The sequence below is a fragment of the Callorhinchus milii genome, unplaced genomic scaffold, assembly GCF_018977255.1.
Source record: "Callorhinchus milii isolate IMCB2004 unplaced genomic scaffold, IMCB_Cmil_1.0 Scaffold1, whole genome shotgun sequence".
NCBI classification, from domain to species: Eukaryota; Metazoa; Chordata; class Chondrichthyes; order Chimaeriformes; family Callorhinchidae; genus Callorhinchus; species Callorhinchus milii.
The window spans coordinates 84,984,224-85,007,215 of NW_024704742.1; the positions used below are offsets into that span (position 1 = coordinate 84,984,224).

At 45.1% G+C, this 22,992-nt stretch overlaps 2 protein-coding genes and 1 long non-coding RNA gene across 7 annotated transcripts in view; 1 reads left to right on the forward strand and 2 right to left on the reverse strand.

Annotated features, from left to right (window-relative positions):
- The window catches only part of ptbp3 (polypyrimidine tract binding protein 3), a 62,868-nt gene extending 58,293 nt beyond the window's left edge, over positions 1–4,575 (reverse strand). The window contains exons 1-2 of one of the 5 annotated variants that reach the window (XM_007906512.2): positions 4,137–4,575; positions 1,907–1,940 (exon numbers count right to left, since the gene is read on the reverse strand). Coding sequence is in view for 4 of the 5 variants with exons in the window: in XM_007906507.2 (XP_007904698.1) it covers positions 1,907–1,940; positions 2,269–2,306 (72 nt within the window). In the remaining variant the exon portion in view is untranslated. Of the gene's footprint in view, positions 1–1,906; positions 1,941–2,268; positions 2,417–3,190; positions 3,328–4,136 lie in introns of those variants that run through there. The other 4 variants (XM_007906509.2, XM_007906507.2, XM_007906510.2 and 1 more) reach the window with 4 other exon arrangements.
- Positions 4,576–6,675: 2,100 nt separating this feature from the next.
- Positions 6,676–7,839, reverse strand: LOC103187138. The gene is made up of 3 exons (XR_488852.2): positions 7,719–7,839; positions 7,230–7,315; positions 6,676–6,817 (listed from the first exon to the last, which is right to left on the reverse strand). It is a non-coding gene; the product is annotated as an uncharacterized LOC103187138 (long non-coding RNA).
- Positions 7,840–20,355: 12,516 nt separating this feature from the next.
- The window catches only part of hsdl2 (hydroxysteroid dehydrogenase like 2), a 46,048-nt gene continuing 43,411 nt past the window's right edge, over positions 20,356–22,992 (forward strand). Inside the window, 1 exon segment of the mRNA NM_001292811.1 lies at positions 20,356–20,706. Coding sequence (NP_001279740.1) covers positions 20,690–20,706 — 17 coding nt within the window. The 5' untranslated portion in view covers positions 20,356–20,689.

Here is a 22,992-nt window from a genome sequence, read left to right on the forward strand (position 1 = left end):
TGTAGTTACTGTAAAATGATAAATACGCAACTTGTCAGAAACAATTGTGGTTTGTGACTATCATTAATTCTTCAGTGTTGAAATTAATGACTGCATATGCCAGCATAACATTCCAGGCAAAGAACATTTCAAAGAAAAATGAGTAGCATTGGAGTAACATGTGGTGACAGACTGGAAGAGCGTGTTCAACTATTTTTCTTCCTTCCCCCTCACTGAGTTGCCAACCTCAGACACACTACTCTTTGAAAAGTAACTGAGCTGCAACTACCTGCCTCCTAGTGGTCAGTTTACCTGCACTCAATATCAAGTACCTGACCAAATGAAAAAACATAGTGGCAGAAGATTTTTTAAAAATCAAATACGAATATATCTCAAAAACAGCTGAGACTAAACTGAGTTTGAGCAAGTAGCATCCTTTAAGTTTTCTGAATCTTCCAAACCTCAGGACATGATCGCTTCTTTATACTCGCCTCGCAAGCGAGAGACCCGAGTTCGATTCCCGGCAGGGTGAAATGTTGGGCAAGTTTCCTTTACTCCACGCACCTATGTTTATCTAGCAGTAAAAAGGAACCCGGTTGTTGGTTGATTTGTGGATCGCTTTTCAGGGGGTAATAATTCCTTCAAAAAATAATAATAATTTGATCACTCAATCCACAACTGTTTGTGGGACACTGCTGTGACAAATTGGCTGCTGCATTTTGCCCACAAAATTTTTACAGTTAATTAATTTTGCAGTACATTCTGTGAAACGCTTTGCGACACCTCAAAGGCGTAATAAGGTGCAATATCAAATGCAAGGATTATTATATACAGTCCTAAATATTTCAACGACAAAGCAGTCACTACATTTTACAGTATGTTCTGTGTAGTACTTTGAGACATCCTCTCATCGTGAAAGGTGCTATACCAAATGCTAGGTTTATTTAAAACATTTCCTTTAATCTGGAGTGAAAAAAATGTTGATAAAATTTTGATTGGCCAAAAAAAACTCAAATTTGCTCCCAATATGCACAATATAACAAATAGACATGTTTCAAAGCTGCTACAAATTTTGAGTTCTTGATAAATTGTTCAAGCTTCATTTAGAAAAGCTAATGTGGTTTTCTGAACCCCACTGTTTTGCAAAATACCTATATGAGCTATCCAAAGTGTAATAGCTCATGTGTATACATTAATTTATCAGAGTATAAACTAATTTAGTGAGGTTATTAAGACCAAAGAAAACAATCATGACCTAAAATAGCAAAGTACTAAATATATTTAGCCCCAAAGAATAACCTCCTCAGTCAAACCTGAAAATGCACACTAAATGTTTCCCATAAAAAACTTTTAAAATATTCTCAATAGCACCAGAACTACTTCATAAAGGTAGCAATCCAAAGAAACTACTCGTTCTGTGAGAGAGAAAAAGACCATTAAAACAGCTTGTTTTGTTTCAGATGCACTAAGCACATGGAAACAGACCAACAATGAGCCCACAGAGGATCAAGGCAAACAGGACATAAAACATCAGGTCCTTCCCAAAGAAAACAAGATCCACACATACTGGACTTCCTATTTTTGAGCTTTCAATTGCATCTAATTATCCAACGGCTTCAGCAAAAAAACGTGACTGTCATCTGCCATTATTTTAGAGGTCTTTAGGACTCGTGATCATATAGTAAAGAGGAACTACTCCATTTCTGCTAATGCTAACACTGATTGAGAGGCTATTGCAGAAATAGTGGCCCTACCAGAAACTTGTGAAACTGAGCTGGAAGGAGAAAAGAAACCCATTCAACAGTACAATGAAACACTTAAAAAGTCAAGAGATTTAAGATTAAACTCTTTTAAAAATATACAAGAGGAATACACGAAATTAAAACAGAAAAAAAAGTGAAGTTGAAAGGAGAGAAAAGATTCCTACCTTTAAACCGACTGCTATAAGATCTGTGACAATGCTGTGTGGAAGGAAAAGGGGAAAAGAGAACATATGAAAAAAAGTTAGAAAGCAAGTTACTCATCCACAGCAGTACAATGAAATTAAAAGAAAGAGGTAGGATAAATGTTTCGTGAAAAAAAAATAAGATTTTTTCAAAAAAGGGGAGAGAGTATGAGAAGGGTTGCTTTGTGTGTGGACTGCAGCATTCTTTCACGAGTTCTTTTTAAAATAAAAAAATAGACTTTTGCCCCCCCCCCCCTCCAACAACAAAAAAAAAGTAAAAGGGAGAAATCAGAGATGAAGGTAGAAGGAGGAGGGGGGGAAACAAATCAAGTTTCTCTCCTTACTAATCCTTTCCTGCCAACTTGGCAACGTTGTATGCCATCTACATCCTCCTCGCCGCCATACAGCCTAACACACAACCTGAAAGACCATCTTCTTTACAAAAGGGCAGACACCAGGCAAACAGTGAAGCAGTAAACTAACTCCCCCCCACCACCATCTGATGGGGGCGGCGGCGGAGAAAGAAAGAAAGAAAGAAAAACAACACGAAACTCAGGGAAAGACGACATGAAAAAAAAAACAGGCGATCGATCGAGTAACTCCCCTTTCTTCAATCGTTCGTCGTGACACCCCCCCCCCCCCCCCCCCACCATTGCGTTATCCTTCCGATCAACTTTCGATTTAAGCGAAGATTTCCCCCCTCCCCTCCCCCCAGAAAAAAAAAGGTGCGATCTGCGACAGCGAGTTTTACGCACACTTTCATTTGTGCGGGAGGAAGAAAGATAAATTTTTTTTTCCTTAAAAATCCTCCAGCCAGCACGATAGCCTCGATCTCCCCCACACCCTCTCTCCCTCTCCCCCCCCCCCCCCACACAAAAAAAAATACTTTTTTTTTCAAAAAAAAAACCCCCCGCAAAAAAATAAAATTGACGTTTTTTTTCTTCGAAGTAAAGCATCGTGTGTGTGCGCACAAAACGCAACATAATAAACTCATCGACAAGAACGCCACCAGTATATACCTTACTCAACTGTATGTATAGATTTTATATATATATATATATATATATAAAGATGATAAAAACAATCTGAGAAGCCGCTGAGCCTCGAGTCAGGAAATCACCGCTCGCACTAACAAGTCGCCCGACTCGACCGCCAGTCAGTCCGTCCTCCATACTTCAACCAGCCATTGAGACTCCCGACAACAACCACCGCCATTGGGGGGCCCCGACCAGGGCCCATCTCCCTCTCCCTCACCGCTTCACTCACCCGTCCATCGCACATACACCAAGAGGTAAGGCCGGGGGTGGGGGGGGGGGAAGCCAGTGCCACAACGCTCCTCTCCACGAAGCTTCTCTCTCTCTCTCTCTCTCTAGCGCTCCGTCCTGTAATGGTGGCGGCGGCGAGCGGAGCGCGTTGTCCCCTCACGCGAGCCGTGGGGTGGGGGGGGGGGGGGGGGCGGGGAGTGCTCACCAACCGTCACTCACCCCGCGCGCTAACTCAGCCTCACAAAATGGCGGCGGCTGCTGCTTCGTAGGCAACTGGCCGTCTCCTAGCAACAGCGCCAGAGGCCTGACAGCCGCCCAGATCCTGGCTTCATTTCCTTTCACTTCACACTCGCCCATTTCATCCTCCGCACCTTCACCTCACTCTCCGCACCTTCACGCTCTCTCACTGCACATTCCAAACACCCACTCACTCACTCACTCTCCCCTTCGCAGTTCCTCGCTCACCTTTCCCACTTATTCACCCACTCCCTCTTCCTGCACTCACTCACCCACCCCCTTATCTCTCCCACTTATCTCTTCCCCCCTCTCCTTCTTACTCACTCACAATCTCCTCTCACTCACTCATTCTCCTCTTTCTCATCAACAACTTGCATTTATATAGCGCCCTTCATTTGCGGTAGAGTCTCGCAACGCTTCACAGTGGCGGAGCCTGACGCCCAGCCGGGGGGAGGTGACTGTAAGCATGGCCGAAGAGGAATGTCTTCAGGTACGATCTGGAAATGGGGAAAGAACGGAGGAGGGATTGGGGGGACAGAGTTGCAAAGTTTCGGGGTGCAGTGGAGGGGATGGTGGACAAGCAGGAGGCCAGAGCCAGTCCTTCTTACTCACTTCTTACACTCACCTTCGCTCTCATACTTACTCACCTTCCCCATATCCCCTCCTCACACTTACCTCTCCCTCTCATATGCATTCCTTCTCATGCTTACCTTCATTTCACTCACCCCAGCAAAATCTTGCATTTATGTAGTGTCCTTCACATATAATAATGCCCTGGAGCACTTTACATAGAGCATCAAGAAGGAAGATGGTGGAAGAGGAGGAGTTTTTTTTTAGATGGCCTTTGAAAACAGAGAACAGGAGGTGAGGAAGGGAGTCCCAAATGTGGGATTTATTCTCACACACTTCTGCCCACTCACCTACTCACATCTGCTCACACTCAGACAATTGAGCACACTAATATATTCCAACACACATAATCCGGCACAAGCTCACCACTCACATTCACTAACTTTAGGGTACATACACTAACTCACTGATCTCCTTTCATATTCACAGAACACACTCAGAACACATAATTCCCTCACACACTCATCAGACGCCATACACCTTGAGGGCCTTGCTCCTCCCTACCTCTGTGATCTGCTGTCCCCATATCAACCTGTCCGCATATCAACTAGTCCACTCCCTCCACTCAGCAGGCTGGCCTGCTGCATGTCCCCCGCCCGGCCTGCCCCACCATTGGCAGTTGGGCCTTCAGCTTTTCTGCCCTCACCCTATCCCACATTCCCTCTGCTTCGCTCCCTCCCTTGGCTCCTTCGAGGCACGTCTCAAAACCCTCCTCTTCGACTGAACCTTCGGCCACCCTCCTACCCTACCCTCCCCGACCCCAGCTCAGGTTCAAATTCCTGACTGTCCAGCGTCTTGGGACGGCCTCCCGACATGAAAGGCGCTTTACAAATGTAATTTTGTATTGTATTGTACGCACCCACAAATTGTCTCTTCATACTCATGTCTCTCTCTCACACACAGATACAAATAACCTGACACACAAGCCCCTTTCACACGCAGTATACACATCACAGTCTCCACGAGAGAACTGGCAGCTTCTGATGAATTATCAGAAAAAATCTTTCCTTTTTGGATATTGATTCACAGGTTGTGCATTGCAACCATTTTTAATTTTAGGGTTTTCTGGTTCAAAAGTACTGTACCAGTAGCAAATTTGCTTTTAACTTGATATAATAGCTTACCGATATTTGGCAGAAACAAGAGTAATAGGGGGTGGGAGGTGGAAAATTTAGCAATGGTTGAGGCCACTGTCTCAGTGTCTGGCCTTGACATTTCCGACCTTAGCATTATGGACAAGGCCATCTCGGACCACTTCCTCATCTCCTTCTCCTCTCATATCCCTCTCTCCTCCACCAAGCCCTCAACCATCCTCTACCGCCCTTGGAAGAGGCTACCCCCTGAGACCCTCACACAGGCCCTAACATCGTCAAACATCCTATCCCTCTGGCCTTCCACCTGCGGAGATCCTGAAGCAGCCGTCCAGCTGCTCCATGATCGCCTCTCCTCCACCTTCAACTCCCTCATCCCCCTGAAATCCAGGACCATCTCCAAACCCACCCAATCCCCTTGGAACAACAACCATCTCTGCCGCTAAAACACCCAAACCCGGCTGCTCGAGCGCAGATGGCGGAAAACTGGCCTGACAGTTCACTGCCAACTGTGGCTCGAGCATCTCCACAGCTACTGCCGTTCTTTGACACGTGCAAAAACAGCCTTCTACTCCAACAACATCTTGGAGGCTAAACACAACCCTAAAATCTTTTATTCCACCACCTACTGCCTCTTCTGTGCTCCCCCCCTCAGGCCTCCTCAATCTTCATATCAAATGCCAAGTGCGAGGAGGTCATGGACTTCTTTTCATCTAAAATTCACAACATCCACCAGGCAACCTCATCCACCTGCCTCTTGTCACCCACCATCACGCCCTCTCTGTCCCCCTCACCCTCCCCATCATCTGCTCCTACCACCACCCCCATCCTACATTTCTTCCTCACTGTCTCTCCCTCCTCCCTCTCACCCACCATCACTTCCATGAAACCCACCACCTGCTGCCTCGACCCCTCCCCACCAACTTGCTGGTCACCCAGTTCCCCCTCCTCTGCCCACTACTGGCTGACGTCATCAACCAGTCCCTCTCCTCCGAATCAGTCCCTGCCCCCCTCAAAACTGCTGTCATCACCCCCTCCTCAAAAAACCTTTCCTAGATCCCTCAAACCCCAGCCACTACCGCCACATTTCAAACCTGCCCTTCTTCACCCGCACCAATCTCCGCTCCCCAATTACCCCAGTCCTTGCCAGACTGGCCTGGCTCCCTGTCCCAGAGAGGATCGATTTCAAGATCCTCACTCTTATCTTCAAATCCCTCCTCTCCTCTGCACCCCCCTACCTCTCTGACCTCTCTCCTGAAAACAGTGCCCATTGCCTTCGTTCCTCCAGTTCTGGCCTCCTCCTTGTTCCCTGAGTCCTCCGCTCCACCCTCGGCGGCCGTGCCTTCAGCCACTATGCCCCGAGGCTCCGGAACTCCTTTCCTTACTCCCTTCGCCTCACCCCTTCTCTTCCTACTTTCAGGTTTCTGCTGAAGACCTTTCTTTTCGACCGCGCCTTTGATCACCTTTCTCCCCCTCCCCCTGGCTCGGCCCCGGGATCCGTTACTGTAAAGCGCTCTGAGACGCCGTCCGGTGTGGAGGGCGCTATGTAAATCCAAGTTGTTGTTGTTGTCTATTTTTGTTCTCTTGTTCAATCCCTCCTGTTTTTCTCCTCACTTGTCCAGAAAACAAATTTTTAAGTTTTCTGGGTAGATTGACTTCTCATTTAATTTCTGTGGAACGGAATGTTAATAAACACATTTTGCAGTGTAACATACAAAATCTTGTTTGGTAATTATTTATCTTTTTCAAATACATAAAACAACAACAACAAAATTACATTTATAGCGTCTTTCACGTCGGGAGAACGTCCCAAGGAGACCAAGCAGAACAATCCTATTGGGTCATAGTTCATTTCGTTTAGTGTTGCTTGGGGAGAAATACAAAAGCTCACACAAAGATTTTAAAATGTTACTCTCTTAATATTGAGGAGGCTTGTTTTTTTAAAATGCAAGTCATATCATTGAAAGTGAAACAAACTAAGTTTTGGGTTAAAATTATAGAGAACATGAGGGTGTTTCTACCTTCCGTTTACACTTCATGAAAGAAAATGATGTGATGTGTTGAGAGGAATGTGCCACATACCAGGCTTTTTTTTCTCTCTATTTCCTCTCCTTTCTTCTTCCCTCCAAAAGGTTTTTCCACACCAGTTACAAAAGATGCACTTTCTCCTAACATTTAAAAACATTGTAGAACTGAATTTACTTTACCAATATAATTTTCCAGGCTTTTCAAGTTCTACAATAATAGTCTTTGGAGACATACATGTGATATATGAATGCTTGAAAAGAACAATGGGATCTAATTTGTCACACCGGAATTGCACAAATAGGAACTCCTTCCAGTAAGTGGAAGTGCTGTACATTGCAAATGGCCTGCAGGAACTCTACTCTGACACAATTTACCTACGGATTGGGGTTCCCGTAGGCCAACGGGAATTCTAACAGGATTCCTTACCATAAATTAGGCCCAATGTTTTCAAATCTGGGATGTAAAGATGTCCAGGGTAATGTTAATTTAAGTTTCACAGCTACAAAGCGGTTATGTTTTAGGAAAATAATAATCTTTACTTACAGGCTCAACTTTCCTGAGGGAATTTTTTACATAATTTTTAAAATTGATTTAAAAATCAATCCAGCCACTCCTGCTTTCCTTGTACTCCCTGTGACAGACACAGCAATGATCCTATCACATCGGCCTCTACTAGGAAACAAGAGTCAGATTACAATTTGGGTAGGATGACGAAGCCTCAATTACCTCAGTCTGCACAGATCTTAAAGTAATGGGACTGTGGTAATGAAGAAACATAATGTTGCTTATCACTGCATTCCTCTGGCATAGGTAGTTTTTAAAATCTGCCTTCAGTATATCATTGTTAACGAAAGTACTGCTAGACAACATGCTTTAGAGTCGCTGCTATTTTAATAAAACCATATTTGGCAGAGTCATTTTGTATTGCCAGGCACATGACTTTGCATCACACAAGGATTGGGTTACTTAACTGACAATAAGAAAGCACAATGAAAAGGCTGCATAGATGTTGTGCACATTCTCCTTCTCCAGCGATAGTTTTTCATTAGATGATTCAAACCTCTTTTTCAGAGAAATATGAACAACAAGTCTGTTTCTTACAACCCAAGATAATAACTTAATGAGAGAAAAACAGTTTCACTTATATAGCACCTGTCACAAACAACAGCTTAAAGCGCTTTACAATGACTGAGTGGGAGCCTGATCAAGCAGGGAGATAGGAAGGGTAGGACGGAGGCGGCAAGAAGAAGTGGTGGAGGTGTGTGATGGTAATGAAAGGGAAAGTTAAAACTCATCCAGGACTTGATGTCTGACAGGCTGTCGGTCAGAACAGCAGGGATCCTGGAATTGAGGGGAAGGGCAGAGATGGAATTGGGTGTCATCCATATAAAAGTGGATCTCATCCCTATAGATGATGTCACGAAGGGAGAAAGAGGACCAAGAATAAAACCCTGAGGAACTTCACATGTGATTGCAGGGACAGGAGAAGTTATTGGAGAAGACATAATGAAAACCCTGGGATAGGCAAGAGTGAAAGCAGGAAAGGACAGAGCAGGGAAGAGAGATAGGATGGAGAGAGTGGAGAAGGATAGAGGGTTCACAACAAAGTCCGAATAAAGGCCAACGAGCAAAACAGCAGCCGCTGTCTTGCAAATGCAGTATTGCAGATTAGACCTCACTTAATGAGGGTGAATGGCGTCAAATACATACAAGTAACTTTTGTATGAGGAAAACAGATGATTTGTCTCAATACTGTAGTTCCATTCACTCTTGTATTGAATAAGTATTACTGGACTCCAGATCAGCCTCTTGCGGGACTCATTCACAATAATCTGACTTTGTTCAAGTTCAAGCTGAGCTGTCTGAAGCCTAAACCACAAGTTTATTTGAGTAACCAAGAACCAAGATTGCCAATGTTAAAGGAAATATGCATAAGAGGAAAAGCTCAACTTGTACAAAGTCCAAGCGAATGGTATTCAAACAGACCTCATACAGGCAACAACAAACAACTACAAAATTACATTTGTATAGCGCCTTTCACGTCAGGAGGATGTCCCAAGGCAGTACAGACCTGGCTTGTATGTTATCTATTACATCTTTATGATTAGCGTAAGTGGACATCCTCTTATAGTGGTCCAAATACTGTTACATGGGAAAACATGTGCAGTTATGAGTAGAGAATGGAAGATCGTTAGAGAAAAAATTACAATTTCAACTCTCTTGTCTAACCAGTATTTTCTGACCTTTATTGGAAAACCTTCCACAATATACTCAATAAAAGTTTTTCCTATATTTATATTTCCATTCCAAAGTTAGAACAGTGATATATTGTCCCAGCTGTTTCTGTTGGCCTGTAAATGTATCAACCTGAAAATCTTTGGGGTATTTCTGCTAACCTTGATATGTAGGTTCAAGTGCTAACATCCCCCATCTGAGACTGTTTTGAAACAAGATTCAATGATATCAGCATTCAACCAAATGGTATTACTTAAACAATGTTATATTTCTATTCTAACTTTAAAATTTATTTATGCTCCATTTTGTAACTAGTGATATTGTCAAGATTAACGACGTAACTGCAGAGTGCTGACTGGGCCGATTTATGTGTTCTGTTAGCTGTCAAATATGTTTTCTTCTGAATTTAATTTTGAAGTGCATCTTAATTAGCATAATTTCTTTAATACCATTAAACTATTTAGTACTGAATGTAACTTCTCATGCATTTTGGAGCTGATTACTAGTTTCACTAAGTATTCATTCCATTTAGTTCAAATTCAAGTTGAGTACATTATTTAGCTCTGTGTTTAGTCTGCATTCCTGAAGTATTGCCAATATTTGCATTACTGTCTTTCTGACTTGTTGCTTTATTATTAAGGAAAACCAGGCAGTGTTCCCAGATTATGATTGCACCTTTGTGTACCCTACATATTTTCTCCAAGCTTTTAGCCTCTTTGCCCCGCCATCTGAAACTCTTCCAAAATCCATCTGCCTCTCTCCCTTCTTCTCTGCTTTCTAAACAACAACAACTTACATTTAGATAGTGCCCTTCAAGCAGAGTAGCATCTTGGAGTGCTTAAAATATATGTCAAGATCTAAAGTACATCTAAAACTCATCTATCTCTGTGGCCTTTCGATTTCCCCCTCCCCCCCACACACACAAACACACATCTACTACCTCCCAGCTCATGTTTCTATTCTATCTTTGTAAAGCACTTTGTGAATTCTCCCTTATGTGGAAGGCATTATATAAGTGCAAATTGTTGTTGTTGTTTCTTTGATGATTTTCCCTGCGTATATAGTCACTAAATATTAACCTTGAAAAGTATGGAAGCCATAACATTACTATATTTTGCCAAAAGTTGAGCAAACAGAATATACATACCTGTTGCGATAGGTGTGCCCAGTGTGGTGCAGTTTGTTGTTACTTTAAGTACAGGTATGCTCAATAGAGCTGTTAGGAATACCATAATTAAGTCTGGGGAGATTTTATAACAAGATATACAATTATACTGGCCAGATGAATGAATCCTGTTTTATTATAAACTGAATTTATTGCAATTTATTTTATCAAAATTATTGACAGAATATGGTGTCAGAATTGATGAGCAAGCCTGTAGCAAGCTACATAAAAAAATCTTTGGCTAGTCACCAGGAATTTAAACCATAACCTCACTGGCATCATCTCACATTCATATGTGGATGAACAAAATTCATGACACTGAAAGAGATTCAACTATGAGAATTAAATGTTACGTGGATAGTTTCATTACCATGTCAGATACATTCAGACATCCATTGCACATTGTAAATATGGATTCATTTTTGGTGAACTTTGCTGGCATAGAGCAAACAAACTGCCCAAGAAACGCACCTCAATAATGATTCAATAATAGAAATAAAGGTTGCCATGGCTCTACTGCATCTCATCCATAGCAACCTCTATTTCGGGTTGGTGTATACTACTGGTGACACACCAGCTCATCAGTCAGGCTCAGCAGTAAGACTTTGAGGGCAGATCAGTTAACCCTGCTCCTGTTAACCCTGCAAACCAAAGCCCGAAGAAGCAGTGGGAAGCTTGCCAGATGGCTTGCTCTCGATGGCACACTGCAATTTTAGCTTCTTAAACTCCCAACGGTACTCCCATCAGACATTCTGATGTCCCCAAGACTTGTTCTCAGCAAAATATTCCCAATTCTCTTTGGAATTAGGCAAGCAGGGACGTCCCTCCAGAAGGAAAGTATACATTCCATTTCCACAAGGAAATTTTCATGTTTTGGTGGTATACAGATGTAGGACGCATAGTCAGGTTTAGATCCTTTAAACATGGTGATGGGTTTCTGCATGTGTGGCACACCTGGCTGACCAAAACAAAATAGCTGGAGAGTTTGAAACCATCAAAAAGACAACAAGCCCCCTCTTAGGTGCGATAGGCTGGAGTGAGATCAAATTATGGAAAATGCTGATCTTATCTGCTGTAAAATAAAATCCAGTGAAAAAATTCTAAAGCTCACCAAGATGGAGGAATAAACAGCAAGAGCCATGTAACCAAATATCGCTTTGTGAAAATTCATTTGGAAAGACACCATTACAGTGATACTTTCACTGCACACACAGGGTGTCATGGACCAAGAAAAGGACCTTCCAAAATAGCTTGCAGGTGTGAAAAAGAGATAATCCAATGCATTCTTGCCTGAAGGAGTACAGATTTACTCGATATAATGGTGAGAATTCAGAATAAGGATTGGATCATTTTACAACAAGCTGTTCCCTATGTTCATTAGCAGAATAAAAGATCTTATGACTATGAGGCTTCTTTTGTGTTGCTGAGCTCACCAACATAATAGCGTACCTCATTAGCCTTTGAGTGTTGTTTCCATAATAAGCATTGCAAATTTAGTGATTCCCAAGTTACAAAGAGCTTTCATAGATCATACCTCTTAGCTTTCCTCCTAAAACAATCCTGTTGTAAAATCATATTTCTATACATGGTTATGCAAACAGGGAATCTGGATGTATGGTATTTAATAAGAGCATCCACACAAAGTACTTCTATACTTGACTTGCAAGGCAACTTAGAAATTAAAATTGCATAAATGTTTTCATTATTATTATTATTATTATTATTCATGGCCCAGGTAAAGGGGAGAGAGTTGAAAGCCGGTAATTCTCAGTATGTGATGTTATTTTGTTAAAGATATGAAATGTTTTTCTAAATATGACATGTAATATAAGGAGGGTAGTCCTTTGAATTGGATGTGTTCCCTCTCTTTCTACTTTTTCCCCTTTCAAAACCTGCCTAATTAATGTCAGCCAACAAGCTTTGGAAGGAGCAGATCTTGCCCCACCAGCCTTAGATTTTTTTGAGGATGTGACATACCAATTTGTCTATTATGGGAGGCATAGGACATAATATACCTATGCTTACCAGAGTCGAGAGCACAAGAAATACATACTAATATTAATGTTGCTTAGTAACTGGCTCAGCATACCTGCCAACCTGGCTGAAGAAAAAAGCAGTAGATGTTCAACAAAAAAGCTGGAGATTTATTAAAACAACAGTAGATTTTTAATAAAGCTTGTCGTGGCGACGGGACATCAAGCAACACCTCTCTCAAAACTTTCCAATTTATTTCCTTAAGCACTACAGTACAAAATGAAGCACCTTGCCAATGGGTGAAACTTCTTGTGAGGAGGTGAGTAAAACTTAATAGTTAGGGGCCATTAATGGGCAACTTGAATAGGTGCAAATTCAAGCTGCACATTATACCAAGGGACCTTTACTACAACAACAACAAAATGACATTTGTAAAGCGCCTTTCACATCGGGAGGACGTCCCAAGGCGCTGAACAGTCGGGGATCAGGACCCGAGTGTGGGGGGCAGGGTTGGAGTGAGGGTGGGCAGAGAGGTAGGAGTGCAGCTGAAAGCACGATTGAAAAGGAGGGTGTTGAGTCGTGCCTTGAAGGAGTCAAGGGAGGGAGCAAGCGGGCCATGGCATGGATATGAGGGAGAAAGGATAATTGAGGGTCGAACAAGAAGCCCCAGTTCCTGACTGGCTTGGTGAGGTGGAGTGTGCATCCTTGGGTGCTGATGCTGCCAGTGCCTTAGGTGCGGAGGCGCTAGTGCGAGCCAAACAGGAGGGCCTCAGTCTTGCTGACATTCAGCTGTAGAAAGTTGGTTCTCATCCAGGACTTGATATCTGACTGACAGTCTGTCAGGACGTCAGTTGTCCTAGAATCAAGCGTGGAAGCAGAGAGATAGAGTTGGGTGCAGCTTGGATATTACATTGTCACAACTGCTCGTTTGAATGAAAGTGCAAATCCCGTGCTTTCATTCAAATCACGGTTCAGCTCCACCCATGCGCTTTCACTTCACCGAAGAAACTAGTGTGATATCTGCTTCCCATAGACTATGGAGCATTCCCTGCAGATCTGTATGTAGATGGGCCTAAAGTCTATGGAGAAAACCCCGTAGAGTTGGCAGGTATGATAAAGGAAGGAAGAATAAAGAAAGGCCACACAATTTCTTGGTTCTAATTGACACACTGTCTCAGCTAATGGTTTCTCCTCCCACCCCCACACGGTCATCTGCAGTGCAACTCAAGACTCTATCCTCCTTTGTGCCTTTTCCTCAATTACGTACTCCCTCTTGGGAACATCATCCCCAGACATAAGGTTAACTTCCCTATTAATGTGGATGGCACCCAAATCCACTTCTACTCTTAATTCCAAATCCACTGATGTCCTCAGGGCCTGGATGAATTTCTTCCCACTCATTATGGATAAGATGGAAGCCATTCTTCTCAGCTCCCATCAACGTCTCCTCTCTTCTGACTCTGACCTCCTCAACGTTTACAGCCTCACTCTCTCTCAAACTCTCCAAAACTGGAGCACAACCTTTGCATCTGGTTCGATCCACAGAATTATTTTCTTCCTCACATCCTCTCACTATGACCACCCGCCTCTGCCTATTTCACACCCAATGCCACTGAAACACTCATTCACACCATCCCACTTAGAGTTTATTGATTCTTCCTGGTCTCCCTAGCTCCACCATTCAAAGGTGCATTTCACCCAAAACTCTGCCGCGTACATTCTCACCTGCATCAAACTCCACCCACCCATCACCCTGTGCTCACCAATTTCCACTGTCTCTCAACAGATCTATTTCAAGGTCATTACGCTCACCTACAAATCCACCCAGCTCCTGGTACCTCCTTGTCTTGGAGTCCAAACCTTCTCATACCCTATTTCTCCTTTCACCCTCTTTGCTTGCTGTCAGTCCCCCACCTTCCATGTGTCACCATCATTGGCTGAGGCTTCAGTTCCTACACCTTCAACTTTGGAACTCCTTTCCTCTACCCCTTCACCCTGTCCCTTTTCTCTCTTTAAATCCCGCCTCAAATCCTACCTCATAGTTTAGATTTCAGGAGTGTGCGCGCGCAAAAAAAAAAAAAAAACCTCTGCGCCCCCCGCCCCCCCCTCACTCAAAATCCTCCTCCTCTACCGGCCCCCTAAAATCTCTCCCACCTTCATCTCCGATATTTCGACAATTCTTACATCTCTCTGCCTCTGCTCTGATCGCCTCATCATCCTGGGCGACTTCAACCTGCACTTCAACCCCTCCTGCTCCATCTCCTCAGACTTCTCTTCCCTGCTCTCCTCGCTCAACCTCTCCCTCCACATCAACTCCCCCACACAGTCACGGCCACCCACTCGACTTGGTGATCACCCGGGGCCTCAGTGTCTCGGATGTCACCATTACTGACAAGGCCGTCTCCGATCACCACTTCATCTCCTTCACCCCCCTCCCCACCTCCACCAGACCCACCACCATCTTCTATCGCCCCTGGAAGAAGTTACCCCCACAATCCCTAACCGCTGCCTTGGAGTCCTCTGAACTCCTCTCCCTCTGGCCTTCAACCCTCACTGACCGCTCTTCTCCTCTCACCCTCCTCCACAACACCCTCTCCTCCACACTCGACACTCTTGCCCCCATCAACACCCGCACTGTCTCCTACTCTCGCTCCTCCCCCTGGTTCACCACCCACCTCCGCTCACTGAAGAGCCAGGTGCGGGCCGCTGAACGCACCAGCGTCAAATCTGGCCTAACGGTCCACCGACAAATCTGGCTGGACCTCCTCAAAATCTACCACTCCACTCTAGCCTCGGCCAAGTCGTCCTTCTACTCCAGGATAATCCTGGAGGTGAAGAACAACCCCAGGCTACTGTTTTCTACCACATCCCGACTCCTCCGTCCCCCCCCGCCACCCCGCGCAGGTCATCTCCTCCAACCTTCACTGCGAGGAGATGCTGTATTTCCTTGAATCCAAAATCAAGGGAATTCGCTCCGCGGTCACTTCCCCTCCAACATCCACCCACCCCCCACCCCCTCCCTCCCACACTCCGACTCCTACCCATCCTCCCCTACACACTTTCGTACCCGTTTCCCCACCCTCTGTTACCAAACTCATCCTATCCCTGAAACCTACCACCTGCTCCCTTGACCCCATCCCCACTTCCATCACCTCCGGAATATCGCCAGTCTACGGCACTACCTCACCCCTCACACTGCTGAAACTCTGGTCCACGCCTTTATCACCTCAAGGCTGGACTATGGGAACTCTCTCCTCGCCGGCCTTCCCGGCACCTCCCTCCACAAGCTGCAGGTCATTCAGAACTCTGCAACTCGTGTACTGTCCCGCACCAGGCTTCGGGACCACATCACTCCCACCCTCGCTCGCCTCCACTGGCTCCCCATCCCCCAGAGGATCGAATTCAAGATCCTCATCCTCACCTACAAGGCCATTCACGGCCTTGCTCCCTTCTACCCTCTCCGACCTACTATCCCCCTACTTACCTGCCCGTACCCTCCGTTCCTCTGGCTCCGGTCTGCTCCACATCCCCCGCCCCAACCGCCCTACCATCGGTAGCCGGGCCTTCAGCCTCTCAGCCCCGAGGCTCTGGAACTCCATCCCCCAGTGCCTTCGCCGCCTCCTCCCTTTCCTCCTTCAAGGCCGGTCTCGAGACCTTTCTCTTTGACCGTGCCTTCAGCTCCCCTCTCGACTCTCTACCCCCTCCTCGCTCCCTCCCTTCCCTCCCCTCACCCTGACCATTTCCCCCCTGCTCGGGTTCCGACCCAACTGTACAGCGCCTTGGGACATCCTCCCGACATGAAAGGCACTCTATAAATGGAATGTTGTTGTTGTTGTACCTCTTCAAACTCACTTATGGCTAACCCCTCAACTTTCCTTGATCGCCATCTAACTCTGTTACTAGAAACCATGGAACTCTGTCTCATTCCCTCCGCCTTGCCCCCTCCTTACCATCGTGAGATTGACCTGAAGACCTTTCTCTTTTCCTACGATCATCTCCCCTCTCTCCCCAGCTTGGCAACAAAGCTCTGTCACTATTAAGCTTGCTGAGATGCTACACACAAGAAGGATGCTAACTAAATGCAAGTTGTTGTAGTTTTCTGTAAAGTGCTCCAGGACGTTACTCTACATGAAGAGCACTGTGTAAATGCAAGTTGTTGTTGCACTACATATAAATATCTGAATTCCCAGATTCAGTGGAAGGCAGTTAAATTCGCAAATGGTAAGCTAGCTGTGGAATCAAAGGAGATAGCTAGATCTTACAGAGAGAGCTTGATAGGGTCAGTACCTGGGCTAAGCATTGGTGAAGGAAGTTCAATGCAGATAAATGCAAAGAATGATTAATAGGAAGTAAAAATAGGAGAAAAAAGTATTCAATCATAAGGGACGTAAATTGAATGAATGATATATAGGAAGTAAAAATAGGAAGCAAAAGTATTCAATCATAAAAGGTTAACAATTGGGTATAAGCTCAGAATTGTCATTGAGGAGATTTGAAGACATTTTCCATGCAGAAGTTATTAGAATATATTAATCCTTTTAATTATTGCATTTGATATAGCACCTTGCCATGTTGCCGAGAAATATATTGTGAAATTGTTTGACTGTTGGTATTTTGTAAACGAAGGACAGTGTGGCCAGTCTCATAATCAGCCACAGAAGTGAGTAACCAACTTTTTTTTATTTTGGAGTCTTTCTTGGCCAGGGAGAAACTCGCTTTTCTTTTCGAGCAGCCCATAGAATCTTTACCATCCACCTAAATAGGCGAACAAAACCTTGGTTTCATGTCTCATCCGAAGAACGACACCTTCTACAATGCAACACAGCCCCCAGCACTGCATTGGAGTGTCAGTTTAGACTATGTGATTCCAAGTCCCGACGTGGGGCTTGAACCCACAACCTTCTGACTCAGAGGCGAGAGTGCTACCACTGAGCCAGGCTGAAAATATGGAATATTTTGCCACAAGTTGTTACTGAGTCTAAGACCACAATATTTAAAAGATTTAAAAAAGAATTGGATAACAAATTTGAAGGGGAAATATATCAAAATGTACAGGAAAGAGCACGGAATTGGCATTGGTAGTGAGCACCAGTGGCTGAGCTCACACCAAGTTAGGCTTATTAGGCGAAATGATCTCCACCTCTGCTGTAATTGTTATGGTTATAATCCACAGATGAAATATAAAGTGCTAAGGTGAAAGGTGTGTTTGAAAAAACCTGACTCATTGCTCACCATGTTTGAACAAAGTGAGGTAGGAATAAACAAGTGAATCATTGTTTTGGCTACATTGCCTAATCAGCTGAGTTGAGATGTCATGTTCAAGCTGTACATTTCTCTGGACAAGCTGCAAATCCAACATGGATTTGTTAAAGGCAAATCTTGCCTAACAAATCTAATAGATTTTTTTGAAGAGGTGACTGCGAGGGTTGATGAGGGAAATGTGGTGGACGTTATTTACATGGATTTCAAAAAGGCTTTTGATACAGTACTGCATAAGAGATTAATAAAAAAAATAGAGGCCCACGGTATTAAGGGACCAGTGGCAGTTTGGATTAAGAACTGGCTGAGTGACAGAAAGCAGAGGGTGATGTTTAATGGGTGTTTCTCGAAATGGAAGGAGGTGTGCAGCGGTGTCCCCCAGGGATCGGTATTGGGACCACTGCTCTTTCTAATATATATTAATGATTTGGACTTGGGCATAGAGAGCACTATTTCCAAGTTTGCAGATGATACAAAGTTAGGTAGGGTAGTAAATAGCGAGGGGACTGTAACCGACTGCAAGCAGACATACACAGAATGGTGGAATGGGCTGACATGTGGCAGATGGATTTCAGTGTGGATAAATGTGAGGTGATACACTTAGGTAGGACAAATGATAGGAGGCAATATAGACTTGGTAGCTCAATCTTAAGGGGGGTGAACGTACAGAGAGATCTGAGTGTTCAAGTAAGCGAATCATTAAAGGTAGCGGGACAGGTAGATAAGGCAGTAAAAAAGGCATTTGGTGTACTGAGCTTTATTAGTAAGGGCATAGAGTATAAGAGTAGGGAGGTTATGGTTAATCTCTACAAAACACTGGTTAGGCCTCAGCTGGAGTACTGCGTCCAGTTCTGGGCACCTTACTTCAGGAAGGACATTAAGGCACTGGAAAGGGTGCAGAGGAGATTCACGAGAATGATACCAGGAATGGGGAACCTTAGCTATGAGGACAGGCTGGAGAAGTTAGGACTTTTCCCATTAGAGCAGAGAAGGTTACGCAGGGACCTGATAGAGGTCTTCAAGATCATGAAAGGTTTCGACAGGCTAGATAAGGAAAAGCTGTTTCCGCTGGTAGGTGTGTCTGTGACTCGTGGTCACAGTCTTAAGATATCTACCAAAAGAAGCAGAGGGGAGGTTAGAAGAATTTTTTTGACTCAGCGAGTTGTTCGAATTTGGAATGATCTGCCTGAAAGGGCAGTGGAATCCGATTCGGTAACAGCTTTTAAGAGAGAACTGGATAGGTATCTGGGGAAGACGGGTTTGCAGGGTTATGGGGAGAAAGCTGGTGATTGGGGTTAGTGAAAGTGACTTGCTCTGTCAAAGAGCCGGCACAGACTCGATGGGCCGAATGGCCTCTTTCTGTGCCGTAACATTCTATAAATCTATGAATCTATGAAAAATGTATGCAGATTTTATGTCACACTGTATAACATAAGGGACGGCTAAAGACACAAGGCAGAGCAAGAAGTATGATCCTCAATTTGGAGTTATTAGAGAGGAAAGTTCATCTGGGCTTTTTTAGCCTTGAAAGAGGCATCCCAGATGGGCCCTTATAGAGATATATTACATCTGGGCTCGAATACTCCAACTCTTTGCTTGTCGGCCTTCTCAACTCGACCCTCCACAAGCTGCAGATCGTTCAGAACTCGTGCTCTCTCTCCCATCAGGTTCTGTGACCCTATCACCCCACCTTCCCCCAGCTCCACTGGTTCCCCATCCCCCTGAGGATAGAGTTAAAAATTCTCGTCCTTGCCTTCAAAGCCCTGCCTGGCCTTGCTCCTTTCTACCCCGGTGATCTGCTAATGTCATATCGATCTGTCCGCTCCCTCCATTCAGCAGGCTCCGGCCTGGTCCGTGTCCCCTGCCCAACCCGATCTGCCTCACCATCAGCGTTCAGGCCTTTAGTTTCTCTGCCTACTCTTTGGAACTTCCATGCCCTTTGCCCTTTGCCTTGCTCCCTCCCTTGCCTCCTTCAAGCCCTGTTTCAAGACCGCCTTTGGTCACCCTCCAACCCTTACTCTCCCTGCCTTCCACCCCTCCTGATCCCAACCCCCCGCCCGCTGCTGAGGTCCAAATCCCTGACTGTTCAGTGCCTTCACATTTTACAGTAAGTCTTGTTAAGTACTTTGAGACATTTTGACGACTGGATCTGGTGCTAAATCAAATGCGAGCATTATTACTGTCTTCATTACAACTGGAACAGATCAACAGGAAGGATGAGCACTTATTTCAAGGAGCAGCAAGAAGGGTACTCTGGAAAGACGAGCCAATAGAATTCGGGTAGTGCACTTGTGAACACTGGCTTGGGAGATCAGGAACGAGGGAATGCCAGACCGACGGAAAACTACAATCCCCAGAAGTCTCCGCGCGAGCAGCCGGGGTCCACCACCGGGCGGGCGGTCGTGGGATTGGCAGGTGATGCAGCCAATCGGAGCGGGGGGCGGCGCGATTGACAGGCGGCGCAGCCAATCCGGGCGCGGCAAAGCGAGAGCCAGGCATTTCTGGTGCCCGAAAGCGGAGCCGCGGAGAGGGACTCGCGCTGTCGGCAAACACTCGGGACAAGTCGCAGCGGCCCCGGGTCTCATGGTCGGTGCCAGTCTGAGCCCCATTTTTACTATTTTCTTTTTTTAAAAAAAGATATGTTTATTGTTAATAATAATAACCATTGACCCTCAGCTGGCGCTGTGCTGAGTGGCTGAGGGTGTGTGTGTGTGTGTGTGTGTGCAGCGAAGTGGAGTAAAGGTCATTGTCAAAGGTCACTGTTTGGAGGCTCTTGGGCTTTGCACGTTTGTCCTCTGTCTGTGTCTTCCCCCCTCAGACTCGCAGTGTTTTTGCAGCTCCGTCGGTATCCCCCTGTGTCGCTCACTGCTGTCACCAGAAGATGTTGCAAAATACGGGGTAAGCGGTCTGTGAAAAACACCCGACACACATCACACACTCAACGCCAAGGTTTGCTATTCACAAAAATAGAATATGCAAGAGTCAGGTCTGTGGAAAGTATCTTTCTCCTCATTGTTTCCAATGCCTCCAAACTATACTGATTAAAATGGCACAAGCATTTTTAAAGAGATAAAAACATTGCAATAACTTAGCTGTGGCCTAAATACAACAACAACAAAATTACATCTGTAGAGCGCCTTTCACGTCGGGAGGACGTCCCAAAGCGCTGAACAGTCAGATGTCGGGGCCCGAGCATGGGGGAGGGGTGGGGTAGGGGAGAGGGAAGGCAGAGAGGTGGGAGGGCGATCGAAGGCACGATCGAAGAGGAGGGTCTTGAGACCGGCCTTGAAGGAGCCAAGGGAGGAAGTGAGGCGAAGGGACCGTGGGATGGAGTTCCAGAGTGTGGGGCAGAGAGGCTGAAAGCCAGGACACCGATGGTAAGGGGAGTCGGGCGGGAGACATGGAGCAGACCGGAGCCTGATGAATGGATGAAATACAGCAACTATTTTTGCATTTAAGTATTACAGTTTAATTGTAAGCGTATGTTTCATTTTGTTTTGAATAAAGCAGTCTTTATTAAGTAACAAGGAATGTTATAGTTTACATCAAACAACAACAAAACAAGATTTTCAAAGTATATAAATAGATGGGGTTAATGGTTTACAGCCCAATAATTCTCTTGTTTCCTTTTAAGAGTTTGATAAAAGAAGAATAAGCTACAATTGTGCTTTATTAAAGGATGTCTTTGAGACGTCTCAAAGCGCTTCACAGAATATACTGTAAAGTGAATTGGCCATATATTTTGTGGGCGAAACGCAGCAGCCAATTGCGTACAGCAATGTCCCACAAACAGTCGTGGATTGAAGTGACCAATTTTTTTTAAAGAAATTATTACGCCCGGAAAAGCAATCCGCCAATCGACTAACAGCCAGGTTCCTACTTACTGCAAGGTAAACAGAGGTGTGTGAAGTAAGGAAACTTGCCCAACATTTTGCCCTGCCGGAAAATGAATCACTGAGCTACAAGACTCCATATGCAGCAAAGTACAATGTTGTGATTGGAATATGAATTTGATTGAGCAGATTTACACCCTATCCATTAGTGAGATGCTTTCAGACTGGCTTTGGGTAGTTAGTTGACAGTTTGGTTTCGTGCTCATAAAATTACCTTTTAATAGAAGATGAGGGCTGTTTTAGCATAAGCAACAGTATTGCGTGTTGACAATGAAAATCTAAGGATATTTAACTTGTATGTGAGAATTATGAACAAAGTACTAAACTGACGTGCCTGAAAAGTGTTCGGAGTGCCAAGAAACTTCCCCTTCAGGTGTTATTGACTACAGCAGGTTCCCCCCCCCCCCCCTCACCCCAACAAAGTGAAAATCAGATAGAAAATTGGTTAATTTCTCCAAAAATAGAAGTGTTTTCATGGATGGTTACAAATGGGATTGATAAACAGGTAAATATTAACTGATTTTGTTTTGGTCAGCCAGGGTCGAAACACCCAGAACCCGTCACCATGCTTAAGAGTATCCAAACCAGACTAAAATATCCACATATGTATGACATTTACGTATGGAAATTGCAGTGTGTCTGGAATGGAACATTCACTTTCTCCCTGGAGAATATTAGGCACGACTTGGCAAGAGCCAAGGCTTGGGGACCGCAGTGTGTCTTTTCTTCCCCACATCCAAGCCATGACCCGCTCTGCTTTCCCTCACCTCCGTAACATCGACCGACTCCGCCACTACCTCACCCCTCAGGCCGCTGAAACTCTTGTTCATGCCTTCATCACCTCCAGGCTCGACTATGCAAACGCTCTGCTTGTCAGTCTTCCCAACTCCTCCCTCCACAGACTGCAAATAATCCAAAACTCTGCAGCCCGTGTCCTCTCCCACACTAATCTCCGTGACCCCATCTCCCCCATTCTCGCCCGACTCCATTGGCTCCCTATCCTTCAGAGGATCCAGTTCAAGATCCTGGTCCTCACCTACAAAGCCCTCCATGGCCTCGCCCCACCTTACTTCTGCGACCTCCTAACCCCCTACCAACCCGCCCGTTCCCTCCGCTCAGCCAGCTCGGGCCTGCTCTATGTCCCCTGATTCACCCGCCCTACAATTGGCGGGAGAGCCTTCAGCCACTCTGCACCCAACCTCTGGAATTCCATCCCCCAATCACTCCGCCTCACCCCCTCCTTAGCCTCCTTCAAGTCCCGCCTCAAGACCCTCTGCTTCGACCATGCCAT